General features: G+C 46.4%; 1 protein-coding gene across 1 annotated transcript; it reads left to right on the forward strand.

Moving 5' to 3' along the window:
- The first annotated feature begins 483 nt into the window (after window positions 1–483).
- On the forward strand, window positions 484–12,104 carry TRMT10B (tRNA methyltransferase 10B). The gene is made up of 8 exons (XM_066604390.1): window positions 484–831; window positions 3,701–3,806; window positions 6,227–6,354; window positions 6,918–7,070; window positions 9,642–9,720; window positions 9,807–9,874; window positions 11,047–11,170; window positions 11,949–12,104. Exons 1-8 carry the CDS (start codon window positions 637–639, stop codon window positions 12,068–12,070), a joined length of 975 nt encoding a protein of 324 aa, XP_066460487.1. The 5' UTR covers window positions 484–636; the 3' UTR covers window positions 12,071–12,104.
- The last annotated feature ends 657 nt before the right edge of the window (window positions 12,105–12,761 follow it).

Raw genomic sequence — 12,761 nt, forward strand, 5'->3', positions numbered from 1 at the left:
ATTATGCGCTGTCAGCGCAGCGGGCCGGGAACAAAGGTGAAATCAATGGGGCCTGAAGCCGGCTATGAGGGATCATTTACACGGGCGGAAGTGCATATGCTGCGCGTTTGCGTGACTGATATGCTCTTCCACCTGCGTATTTCACTCCGCCGGCGTGTATTCGTCTGTTCGATGCGCCGCCTGTTTGCGTACACTTAAAAAAATGCGTACGTAATCGCATTGACTTTGCATATTTGTACAGTGACTGCGCAGGTTTTCGGCGTATGTTCTGCTTCGGCTCCCATCGATGTCAGTGGCACTGGAGCCGGCTGGGGCACTTCCACTCCCGTCTCCTATGACATCCCGCCCGTGGCGCTGCAGTGTGTGCGGCGATCTGGGGATCATCTATACGTGATCTACCCGGAGGGTGGGCACCAGTGGGTTTTGCCCAGAAAACCCCTTTTAACTGTCTAGAGCTCCAACTTCCTGATAAAAGTCCGCCTGTTTGCTGCGTCCGGATGCCGTGACCCAAGTTCTCGTTGGTCATTCAGTCGGGGCGTGCCTTTACACTGAACAATTAGATGCCTGTGTAAGAGGCCCCATACCCATCATTAATGTTTGTATCTCTAGACGACTCGCACGGGACCACCAGAGGACATGATGAGGCTCACCGAGGACCAGATCTGCAGCGGGACGGTAACTTGTACAGTCGGCACAGAGGCTGATGGTGTAGAGAGGAAGGAGACCCCGGAGGAAACCCCCTCTTTACTGGATCACCTCCCTTTAATTCACATTGACTTCGATGGTGATGAATCCCAGCTGCGTTCTCAGGAAGACCACGCTTGTTGTTCGGTAAGTGTGCGCCCGCTGTCTGCCCGCACGATGGCAGTTATGTTGGGTCGGTGACAGGAACGTCTACAAAATGCATAGTTGCGGCAGATTTATTGAAAATGGCCAAGAAGTGTCTTTCAAGCTTTTCAGCATGTCTGAAAAAGGGGGACGTGGCTTCACAGGAAAAGGGTGTGGCCTAATTGTGACTTTTTGGCATAAAGAATGCTAAACCCGACCGGACCGTCCGAAGATCTATCATTCAGCGTGCGCCACTGCGACAAATCTAGATTAGAAGGCTGTCACATGAAAACTTTGCATATGCAATGCATTGAAGATAGACCCCAATGGGTTCGTTCACAAACACGTATTCTGCGTGTGCAATTATGTCTCCGTCCAAAAAAACGCAGCATGCTGTATTTTTCCTGTGCGTTTACGCAGGTGCAGAATACATCTTGGGCGCATTACACTAATTGGCTGATTCAGTAGCTGAGAGCAGCGGTGTGGTTTTCTTTTTTTTTTTTGCATGCGCAATTGCACACAACTTGCGTGTTCAAAAAGTACAATGAAATACACCAAAATACAACGAACATTCTGCAAAAACGCAGCACAAACCCTCTATTGTGAGACAGGCCTAAGGGTGGCTTCACACCAGCGGGCTTTTGTGCGTGCATACAGGCGGACAAAAACATGCTTCTATTTAAACCAATGCATTCCATATGGTGTGTGCACATGTCCGTGTTTTACAGGTACGTGCCTGTAAAGATGGGACATGCGTGCACCACAGGGAATGCACGCATTGTCTTCAATGTCATGAATGGATGAGTGCTGCCTCTGATTGGCTGAGCGTATGCGGCAGATGTGTTCTTCATCCCCGCGGGGACATGTCTGCGAGGTACGTTTTTGTTTTTTTTTTACACTAAAATTCTTGTTTTTCAGGGAAGGGCATACATGTAAAGCCCTGCCCTGAAGAACAATTACAGGATGCCGGCAGCTTAATCCAATACCGCAGCTGTCATCTGTGACAGCTGTGGTAGGGAATTCTTTATTCCCCACAGGGATGAAGAATTCCTTTGCTGCATCTGTCACAGATGTGACAGGTGCAGCAGGAAAGTCTTTATTCCCCGTGGGGATGAAAGAAACATCTGCCGCATGCAGCAGATGTGTTCTTCATCCTCGCGGGGACATGGCAGCGGCAAAGAGGTACGTTTTTGTTTTTTTTTTACAATAAAATTCTTGTTTTTTCAGGGAAGGGCTTATATGTAAAGCCCTGCCCTGAAAAACAATTCAGGGGTGCCGGCAGACCATTGCCTTCAATGGAGCCGCTGGCAGCAGCCGCGGCTACGTTGAAGGCAATACACGGACCTTCATACACGCGTGTTTTTGCACGCACCTATGTATGCACAAAAACACACTCATGTGAAGCCACGCTAAGTGTTTATAAAGGCCCGTCCTCGCAGCTCTATTTTTATGTGTAATATGGAGTACGCAGCAAATACCCATGTTAAATCCGCATAGCCTATATTGATACATAATACGTGCGTGAAAAAAGCTGCATGTGTTAAAATTGAATTTTATTCATTGCATCATAAAAATGATCGCGGTCGTGTTGGGATTTTTATGAAGACTTGGGAGTAAGGCTGCCCCCGGATTCTGCAGCAAATACCAGTCATGGCATGCTATGGAAAAGCAATTTTTCCTGCCCACGAGTGGAAATCAACTGTTTTTTTTTTTGTTTTTTTTTTCTTTCTCCTCACGGGGAAAAATTGCAACATGCTCTATTTTGAGGCGGATTCCGTGCAGACGGCTTCCATTGAAGTCAATGGAAGTAGTCCAACCTGCGGCCCTTCCACAAACATCATTATGGAAAGGCTGCAGGATCCGGCATAATCTGTACTGCACATTTGCGTCGGCACATCTACAGCACAGATAAAGAAGAATCCGGACAGGTACGCAGGAGTCACCGGCCTGGCACAAGGTCCGCATGCGGAATATGACCCGTCCGTGTGCAGGCGACCTAACACCTTTCTGCTAAGCCGCACCCACTTTTTTGTAAAATGTGGTACTTGTGGTGCAAAACTGAAAAAAGTTGTGAATTTTGTTTGTGTGTGCCAAAATGTTTGACTAAACGAAAAGCGTATGATACTGTGTTAGCCAGTAGAGCAAAATGTAGCCCACTGATCAGGGATATGAAAGTTTTATTGTCTCTAAATTGGTGTTAGGGGGTTACCAGGCCAGTGTGTTATCTGTCCTTCAGATTTCTCATTCTCCACTGAATCCCCACTGAGGTTCATTCCGGTCTTGAGTGTCTTTGTACTCCTAAATTCTCCAGTGACGTTGAATTCCTCTCTTTGATTGTGTGGCGATGAGATCTCCTCCTCGCTCTACGGTTTTGTCCCGTTTCTCTAACATAAAGCCCCTCAACAGGACATTTACTGCACAGGACCAGAAAATGTTTGACTATAACCCCCCGTCTTCCGGCACACATGCCTTGATGATCCAAAGCCATAGAGAATGCAACAGCATAAAATGTGAATTTGTATTACAATACAGTCCAAGCAATTCTCAAGTGTGAGAACGGCCGGACTGCATGTTTCTTCGTAACTTCTGTGTGTGAATATTTATTTGGATCTAGAGGGGGGCGTGCCCCCCCCCCCCAACCCCCCACTCCGACCCCATCCTCCTCTGCATCTGCATGTTATAATTATGTGCCATCCAAACTAGTTTCATTCATTAGCCTGACAAAGGGGGCGATATGCCTGAAAGCTCGCTGTAACATCATGTATTTTTGTTAGCCATTAACTGGTATCATATCTACAAGGTTACTTGGTTTCTCTTGCTGAGAACAGTCATACTTCATGCTTTTGTAACATTGTTATTTTACAATTCTCAGAGAAATGTCATGAGGAAGCAGAGACACTGGGAAAAAATAGTCGCAGCCAAGAAAAGTAAAAGAAGGCAGGAGAAGGAGACAAGAAAAGCCAAGCAGTGTGACGCCGGTAATGTCCTCTGAGATCTTCACCCTGTAGGGGATGCCCAGGGTCCTGGGACACTTCTGTTCAGGCACTTGGTCCATGTTCTGGATAAGCTGCAGATGGAGGTGCAGACAGTATGGTGGAGCGGTTGGCCAAACTTGCCTGTTGAATTTGGAGGATGCTAATTAAGGCATCTTTTACACGGCATGACTATCAGGCGAATTCAAAGGATAGTCGTTTGGTGTAAACATGGCCACCGACAGCAAGTTCAGAGAAGAGTTACCAAGTTGGCGAGCGGTCTACAAATCATGTCCTATGAGGAACGGTTAAAGGATCTGGGAAAGTTTACTTTGCAAAAGAGAAGGTTGAGAGAAGACTTAAAGGGGTTGTCCGGCCGCCCAAAGGGATTTTATTCCCCCATTAATTCCCTGTATAGTAAAAGCATCACACACTACAGCATTACACATAAAAATCGATGTTCTGTTAACCTTTTTATTCCTTTTCTTCTCCTTATAAAACTGACCTGCAGAATATTTCAAAGATGGCGCCGCTGGGTAGTTCCCATGATGCCCCGCTCTCTCTCCTCCTCAGCGTGCACGCTCCTGATGACTGGCACGTGACTGGAAGACTGGCATCCTTATGGGAGATGCACGCTGGGATGGGGAGAGCAATATCATGCTGTGAGTGACGGCCCGATATAGCTCTCTCCCTCCGTGCGAGTCTCTACTGCTTTCAATGCAGCCGGCAGCCGCCCAGCCCCATTCAAGCCAATGGGAGAGCAGTGCGATTTCCCCTGCTACAGCTGTGACAGCTGTAGCAGGAGACTCCATCTCCCTGGCATGTCCCCTCATCACTGGACACTGGGACAATGATGTCACCGTGTCCAGTGATGAGGGGACATGCTGTGCAGATGGAGTCTCCTGCTACAGTAAACTTACAGCCCCCTTCCCCTCACAAGTAGACTGACAGCACCCCTCACTACCACGGTGCGGCAATTACAGCAACAAGTACACTGATAGCACACAACCCCCCCCCCCCCATCTAGGAATGAAGGGGGGGGGGGGCACCCCTGTAGGTAAGTATAAAACTTCTGTATGGCTCATATACAGTGCACAAAGTAATATTATATTAGTGTATTGTAATGGCCATACAGAAGTGCATACATGAACTTGTCACAACGGGGAAAACCCCTTTAATAGGTGTCTACAAATATCTGAAGGGCTGTCACAGTGCAGAGGGATCAGCCCTATTCTCATCTGTACAAGGAAAGACTAGAAGCAATGGGAAGAAACTGAAAGGGGGGAGGCACAGATTGGATATTAGACAGTGAGGGGGATCAATGAGTGGAACAGGTTGCCATGGGAGGTGCTGAGTTCTCCTTCAATGGAAGTCTTCAAACAAAGGCTGGACAAATATCTGCCTGGGATGATTTAGTGATCCTGCACTGAGCAGGGGGTTGCACCCGATGACCCTGGAGGTCCCTTCCAACTCTACCATTCTGTTGAGGGTGACTAGCACTAGTAGTTTAATTTCAACTTACCAAATTTTTGCTGGTTGATCAAAAGTCGCTCGGTGTAAAGTCACAGCCAGTCGTATTTAAACTCCTTGCGAACAAATTTTTATGGAGATCCCCCCCCCCTCTATGAACGACATCTTGGCAAACTGATGAACGACTTCTTAGCGACCATCTGAACAGTAGATGCTCCTCGGAAAGGCACATCTAGTCTATTTGGTCACCCGTTTATTTCCAGTGTGTGAGGGGCGGGGGCGGGGCGGGGGCGGTCCTGCGCCTGCTTACCACTGGGCATACTATTTTTTTTGAAAGTGGAATGCCTATGTATTGAAAGCAATACTCTGTGAATAAAGCCATATGGTTGACCTAAAAATGGAGGGCAGAGGATGACTTCTGTGGGGTGTAATTCTGGGCTTCTTCTACCCCAAGGTTGTCCAGCTGCAGGTTTGGTTGCGTTTAGATTGACAACCAGCGATTGATAAATGTTTTTCGTGTCTCTGTTGGTTATTTCACTAGTTCTGATCCAGTAACAGCCGTGTTCCTCTCTAACGAGGGCTCTGTTCACAAAGCGCAGGTGTAATTACTGGAAACGGCCAGCAATGCATTGGAATGGAAACCACGATGTTGGTGTGACATGGTGTACCCTGTTCTATATACTGTCTAGGTGTTTAAAGGGGTTATCCAGGCAGCGCCTGCCTGGGGTTGGGGCGGAGCAGTGGCTTCCGCTGTCTGAATGACCCCTTTAAAACTTTAACCTGCTCCTTTGTATGAGAGCAAAGTATTAGCGGCATCACTGCCGCTCTGTACTAATAAGGTTAATGTCCCCCTCTGTGAGTCTTGTGGTCAGTAGGGTCCCTTTTTCTGCCAAGTATGAAGAGGCTGCGGCATTATGCGCACACGATATACTATCTTCTGTTCCTCTTTCTTCCAGGTGCCGACCGACAGCAACATAGCAAAAAGTTTTTAAAAGCCTTAACCAAAGAACGTCTCCTGGCAGCGAAAGTCTCCGGTTCCAGACTTTGCATTGACCTGAGTATGACCGATCACATGAGCAAGAAGGTAATTCCAGGTTTGATGTTGCCGTGCATTGTGCTGCAGGTTTTTCTTTGTTTGCAGCATATTATTTTTTATACCTCTTGCGCAGACCTCGTACACGGCTTCAACAATGCTGTAAGGGCGCTTGTGAAACTTCAGTGAAATCAGTAGTTATTTATTGTAGTTACTCCGTAAGAAATCTGAAGAACTTGGTTGCAATCTGTGCAAGTCCTGCATGCGCTCGTCGGCACCCGGGTGTATGCAGGAGGCTGCTAAGGGAGGCGCTCATCCACCAGAGAGGACCACAGCAGATTTACAAGAGGTCATCCTCTCCTATACTCCTCCTCACATGTGGCAGGCCTGTTGCAGAAAGTTCTGTACTGTCCCCTACATCTGAGTGGGGTCAGTATAAATCTGCACAGGCTACAGGAACAGCCCCTAATATATAATATATATGACACACGCACACTGGATGATCTGCCACTGACGTACCGCTAACACTTCCATCTGCAGTAGGCCAGGGACTTGTATTATTTAGTGTAATCTGTATAAAAGTATCTTAAGTCTTTTGTTCTTTGGTCTTCCAGGAGATAAGTCGTCTCGCTGCCCAAATCAGAAGGCTTTATGGGTCAAACAAGAAGGCTACAAACCCCTTTTGGCTGTACCTGACGGGGTTTGTAGAAGACGGTCCATTACACGATGAGTGCGTGAGAATGAACGACGGATTTGACCGTTATCTAGTAAGTTCCTGTCCTTGTAGACGTGTTAGAATCCATCAGAGAATTGTCTGAGCTTGTGGGAACTTCAGCCACTTTGTAATGTACTAAAAAAATATTTGTTATGATTTTATTTATATATATATATCAGTGAGTGTTAGGCCGGCTTCACACGAGCGTGACAGGCTCCGCTGCGGAATATTCCGCAGTGAAGCCCGTCACGGCGCTCCCCAGAGACCCCATACTTACCAGCGGAAGATAGCGTGAAGACGCTTCCCCGCCCACCGCCGTCGCGTCATGTGACACGCCCACCGCGTCACGTGACGCGGCGGTGGTAGGCGGGAAAGTGTTTTCACGCTATCTCCCGCTGGTTACAGCGGGAGATAGCGTGAACGGACGGCTTCCATTGACTGCAATGGAAGCCGTCAGCGCGTACAGCCCGTCCTCACCCGCAGCAAATAGAGCATGCTGCAGGTGAGGACGGGAGATTTCACGGTGCGAAATTCAGCGGTTGAATTTCGCATCATGAGCATTGTGCTATTAGGTTCAATAGAACCTAATAGCTGCGGGCAACGCTTAGAATTTCACAGAAATAGAGCAGCCGCAATTTGTTTTCCATGTGTGATTTCACGCGGACAAATCACGGCCGTCTGCCTACGATTGTGTCATCTAATGCAATCCTATGCAGGCGGGCACGGGCGGAAATTCTGTGGGAAATCCCGCCCGTGTGCAGGGGGCCTTAGGCAAATTTGCTGTCGAAAGCTAATCGGATGTTGGCATCTGCATTGTGGTTCTGCTTTGGATTTGGTGTCTGTGGTTCTAAAAACCACTACCTCCTCCTGGCACTTCGGGAGTGTTTTTCACAGGTTGCCATGGTTACGACCTGTAGGCATTCCATTCTTACAAGTCAGGTTTACTCGGTTAGAATGGCCAGGGGCAGCTTTTTTTCTACTCTACTCTCTGGAAGGGATTGCTGAGTGGGGATCTACACAGGAAGGAAGTATACAGCAGGGAATGGTGGTAAATACAGCTGCCTGTCGGCAGGGATGTGACGGCCATCTTGGAAAATGGCAATAGGGGAAACCTCAGAAACGGAGGACAGGAGAATAAAGTCCTATCTGCTCGATTTATACCCATAACCGGCTGTCCATAAACATGCTGCAAATACTAGATGTGGAAATGTTTCGAGACTTCCCTTCATGACTGGAATAACCCTTTAAGTGCCAGTTTCCTCTATTTAAAAAAGAAAACCAGTTCTTTAACAGGTGAGGTTGTATGTATAATATAAGGAGTGCACGGTAATGTATCCCCCTAATGATGTAACATGGTGTGCAAGGCTGAAAAATGTTGTCTGTCCAGTTTAGCCTATGTTGATCCAGAGGAAAGAAATTGCAGCTTTCTCTATACTGCCGTGATTTGCGATGTCTTCTAGCCCATGTTTCCCTACGGAGCCTCCTTGTTTATCGCATGTCACAAACTAGCGATTTTTCAGGAGATGTGATACATTTCCCTACCCCTTAAATAAGCCCTATCTGTATTCCCAGGAAAAAAAGAGTACTTACCTAGCAGGCGCAGTGCGGGTCCTGCAGCTTCTGTCTGAGGATCGGCTGTGCGTCCTGTGGTCCTCGTTCGCCCATAGAAGATCTCTTCATGGTTGTGGGAATCAAAAATCCCGCCTCCAGGGAGTAATGGCTCTGATTGGTTCATCCAGCCTTACATTGATTGCCTGAGCAGAGTTTGAAGAACCAATCCTGTGGAGGCGGGATTTATGAATTGGTAAATCAATTTTGTGGCTCTAACTCATAAATCCCGCCTCCACAAAGTGATTGGTTCTTCAAACTCTGCTCAATCAATCACTTTGTGGAGGCGGGATTTATGAGTTAGAGCCACAAAATTGATTGGCCAATTCATAAATCTCGCCTCCACAGGATTGGTTTTTCAAACTCTTTGCAGACTTTCAGGTATTTTTGGCTTTTTCAGTGAATATGTGTTTTTTTCTTTTTCCTCACCTCTGTTTTTCAAACTCTGGTTCATCCAGCTCTGCGTTGATTGACTGAGCAATCACAGCTATCGCATCAGTTCATCGAGCACTGCAGGAACCAATTGGAGCCATCGCTTCCTGGAGGCGGGATTTTTAAATCCCACAACCAGGAAGTGATCTTCTGTGGGTGAACGAGAACTGTAGGATGTCCGGAGGAGCTCTGGAAAGTAGTGGGAGGACCTGGTTTGTGCCTGCTAGGTAGGTAAGCATGCTAAAAAAAATTGCGGGAACACAGCTGTGATATCACTGTGATTTCTTTTAGCGAGAATATCTTTGTCGCCCGTGTGAAAGAGGCCTAAGGGAAAAAAGTATGTGCTAATTCTAATCTGGCAGTCAGAATAATCCCCAGATCAACAACTCATGTAGTTTATTAGGACTCTATAGCTCTAGAATCTGCTGGTCAGAGGGCTCCTTGTTAATCCCGAAGATCGTTGCCCTGACAAGGGTGCATGCTCCGTGCATTACATGCTTGTCTTCACCTAAATCTGCGATTTATCGGTTACTTATTCAGAGACTTCAGGTTAGGCAGTAAGTTGTTGATTTTCTATTTTCAGGTAGAGTCCACAGAAGACGGCTTTCTTGACCTGTTCCCACTGGAGGCCATCGTTTATCTCACCCCAGACTCCGACCACGGTAGGTAGGAAGAGCTTTATGTATTGTTCTATTGTCGGATACTCACACAACATGGAAAATGTGTCTATTTATATTTTTCTTTCAAGTTCTGGAAGACCTTGATCCTACAAAAGTTTATGTTCTTGGAGGCCTCGTGGATGAAAGTGTTCGGAAGGTCGGTTACAGAAAGATTTCAGCGCCTTGTGGTGTTATTGTCTTAATGGCTTCCATAGTGATGAAAAAATCCAACTGTCATTGTTTTGGAGTCCTTCATGTTATGTGCGAATAACTACTACTGAAAAACATGGAGAACGTGTGCCTGATTCTGCAATGTGTACACACAGCTTTGCTGCCAAAGCAAAACCAAAGAACTTCATTCTTAAAGGTTCCACCTCTGTGGTATCTTCTAATGCTGGTCTATGTGCCCTTTATCTAAGTTGAAGGGAATATCTCGCATCCGTTGTCACGTGGCAAGGTGAAGGGGGAAGGCTCTTAGATTGTGGAGTGACTGGTACCGAGACAAGTTTCCGAGACTCTGCATGTCAACCGGACAAGCAACCATCCCCTACAGCCTCAACTCTACAGCAATCTGCCTGGCCCTGCGTTGTAAATCAACTTGTCCTTCACTGGACAAGAGGAGAGAGGGGAAGGGACGATACCTACCGATCCCACCTCTGTCCTCAAACACTCTGCAGTATTGCAAGCTGGCAGTCGTTAGGATACAGGCTGAGTTGTATCTAGCTTTCCCAGACTTCTGCACGCATGCGAAGTGATCCGTCCTAAGGCATTCCAGAGCTCTACAACATGCATACAAAACCGCTGCCACCACCAATATCATAATGCCAAATTGGAAAGCCAGTCAAAACGCGTGCTTGTGAACGAGGCCATTGAAATCAATAGGTTCTATTCCCTGCATATTGCACACGCAAAAATCTCATGTGCGAATTCAGCTGAACACCCCTTTGTCAGCTGACTCTAGCTCTTTGGTAAGCGCAAAAAAATATCTGCTGGTCGGCGGCACATCTTCCAATGTGAACAGTGAGATGTGCAGCTGAGCAATGATGGTTGTAAGGGGCGAAAGTTACAGAAAAAGGGGGAAAACTTAGCAAAATCGCAGAAAAATGGCCATGTTACTTGCCAGGGGCCCCAGGATGTATCCAGTTTACATGCTGGATAGAAGGACTCCTAACTGCAGTGACCTGTTAGTACAAGTGGCCAGAAGTGACCAGAGCTGTAAAGCGTCTGGACAAGCAAGGAGTTTTGACTGTATTTGACTGTAATTTTAAGTGCAAATTTCTGTTACTGCAACGCAAACTTTATGTAACTTTTTTTTTTTTTCTTTGTAAGAAAGTAACCTTTCAAAAAGCTAAAGCCAACGGCCTGCAGACCGCGCGACTGCCGATACAGGAATACATGGTGAAGAAGGAGAACACAAAGAACTTCCACTCGGAGATACTGGCCATCAATCAGGGTGAGTGACACGAGTTCACATGGAAAGTGAGGTTTGTACATGAGTATATATGTATACTGATGCAGATCCCCTTCTGTGAATGCCACTACAAATATTACTTTTAGCTTTCTTTTACTCTGAAATAAAATTAATGCGTGTCGTAGTTATGGGCACACGTGGCGGATAGGGGCGGGAATTCCTTTACCTAAAATGAAGTTTTTGGTTTGAAAATACTCTCTAAAGTGCTGGCCATTAGGTCTTCCTTCCTCCTAACTTGTTCACTTACTGCTTGCAGGGAGATGTTAGAACAGGGTGAGGGAGGGAGGGGGTGAGTAATTGTGTTCATTGAACTGTATGACAGCAGGGGTGGAGGGACACTGCCTGCAAGTTAGTATTTACAAGTCATTTTTTTTTTTTACTGTATTTTCACTACAAAAATCACATCTCCACTGCTCACTCTTGCTGTATGATGTTCAACATGACTTTATACTTGTGAGTGTTACAGACGTTGCGATAGTCACTGTAGTTCTATAGGGTTCTCCGTCTCTTTTAGTTTAGACTTATTTTTCTTATGCGATGTACTTGAAATGAGGGCTGGCGATGGGTAGCGCTTTAAAATAAGTTGTTTCCGTTTCACAGCGGGAGGCTTTAGTTCTATCATAATATGAACTCCTTTTAGCATCTTTCTGTAAGCGGCCTCAAACAAGTTATAATTTTATATCTTCCAGTTTTTTGGATTGTTTTGTGCAGGAAGTCCTTCTGCTTCCAGCTCATTAATATACATTGTTCTATTCCGCAGTGTTCGATATTTTATGTAGCTACTGTGAAACCCGAAGCTGGCCCGAAGCCCTGCAAGCTGGAGTGTCACCAGGAAAAGGCTTTGTTCTTCGAGACGCGATTCTACCGGAAAATCCTCGATGAAGCAGTTTTACAACAAACTCTTAGAATATTAAAGTTTAACAAGAAATGGACTTTTTTTGGAAATCTTGTTTAACTTTCCTTTTTTAGTGGCAATAAATCCCAGGTTTGTACAACTCTTCAGAAGAAAATGAAAGCGTACTACTAATGGGTTAGAGAATCGGACGCAGCAAGTTGGGACACAAGTGTTTGGCGATTTACACTGCGGGCCTCCGACCCACCAACCTTCACAGTGAAGTACTTGTTGTGAAACTGCAAATATTTCCGGCTGTCTTATTTCCCCACCGGTAGGCCGGATTGTGTTTATTTTTAACGCTATTGTCAGTGGGACTTTAGTGTTAAACGCATCGCAAGTTTGTGCTTTGAGATTTGTGGGATGCGGTTTTAACATTAGAAAGTCCCATTGACAATCACATGAAAAACCGCAGCATCAAAAAAATGCAAGTGTGTGCGAGTCCTTATAGGGGTGAGAAAACTACACAAGATGTGCAAATATGAACCCCGTTCTTTTGAATGGGGTCAGTCATACACATGAGTGATGTGATATGCAGGACATCTCCGGGTCTTGATGGGGCCGGGGGCGGCATCACTTTGGGTGCATGCGGTGTGATGTGGTTTTGACGTGAACACTCCTCACACCTGTGGCAAAACCAGGCCGTGATTCATGGCCCCATCTCGCACTCGCCTGTGTGAC

The sequence above is a fragment of the Eleutherodactylus coqui genome, chromosome 5, assembly GCF_035609145.1.
Source record: "Eleutherodactylus coqui strain aEleCoq1 chromosome 5, aEleCoq1.hap1, whole genome shotgun sequence".
Classification (NCBI taxonomy): domain Eukaryota; kingdom Metazoa; phylum Chordata; class Amphibia; order Anura; family Eleutherodactylidae; genus Eleutherodactylus; species Eleutherodactylus coqui.

Bases quoted from the DNA above. Each gene is read 5' to 3' on its own strand.
- TRMT10B (XM_066604390.1), top strand. From the start codon at position 637: ATGATGAGGCTCACCGAGGACCAGATCTGCAGCGGGACGGTAACTTGT. The intron at 832-3,700 runs GTAAGTGTGCGC...TACAATTCTCAG, and splicing joins AAGACCACGCTTGTTGTTCG to AGAAATGTCATGAGGAAGCA. The intron at 9,875-11,046 runs GTCGGTTACAGA...TTTCTTTGTAAG, and splicing joins TGGATGAAAGTGTTCGGAAG to AAAGTAACCTTTCAAAAAGC.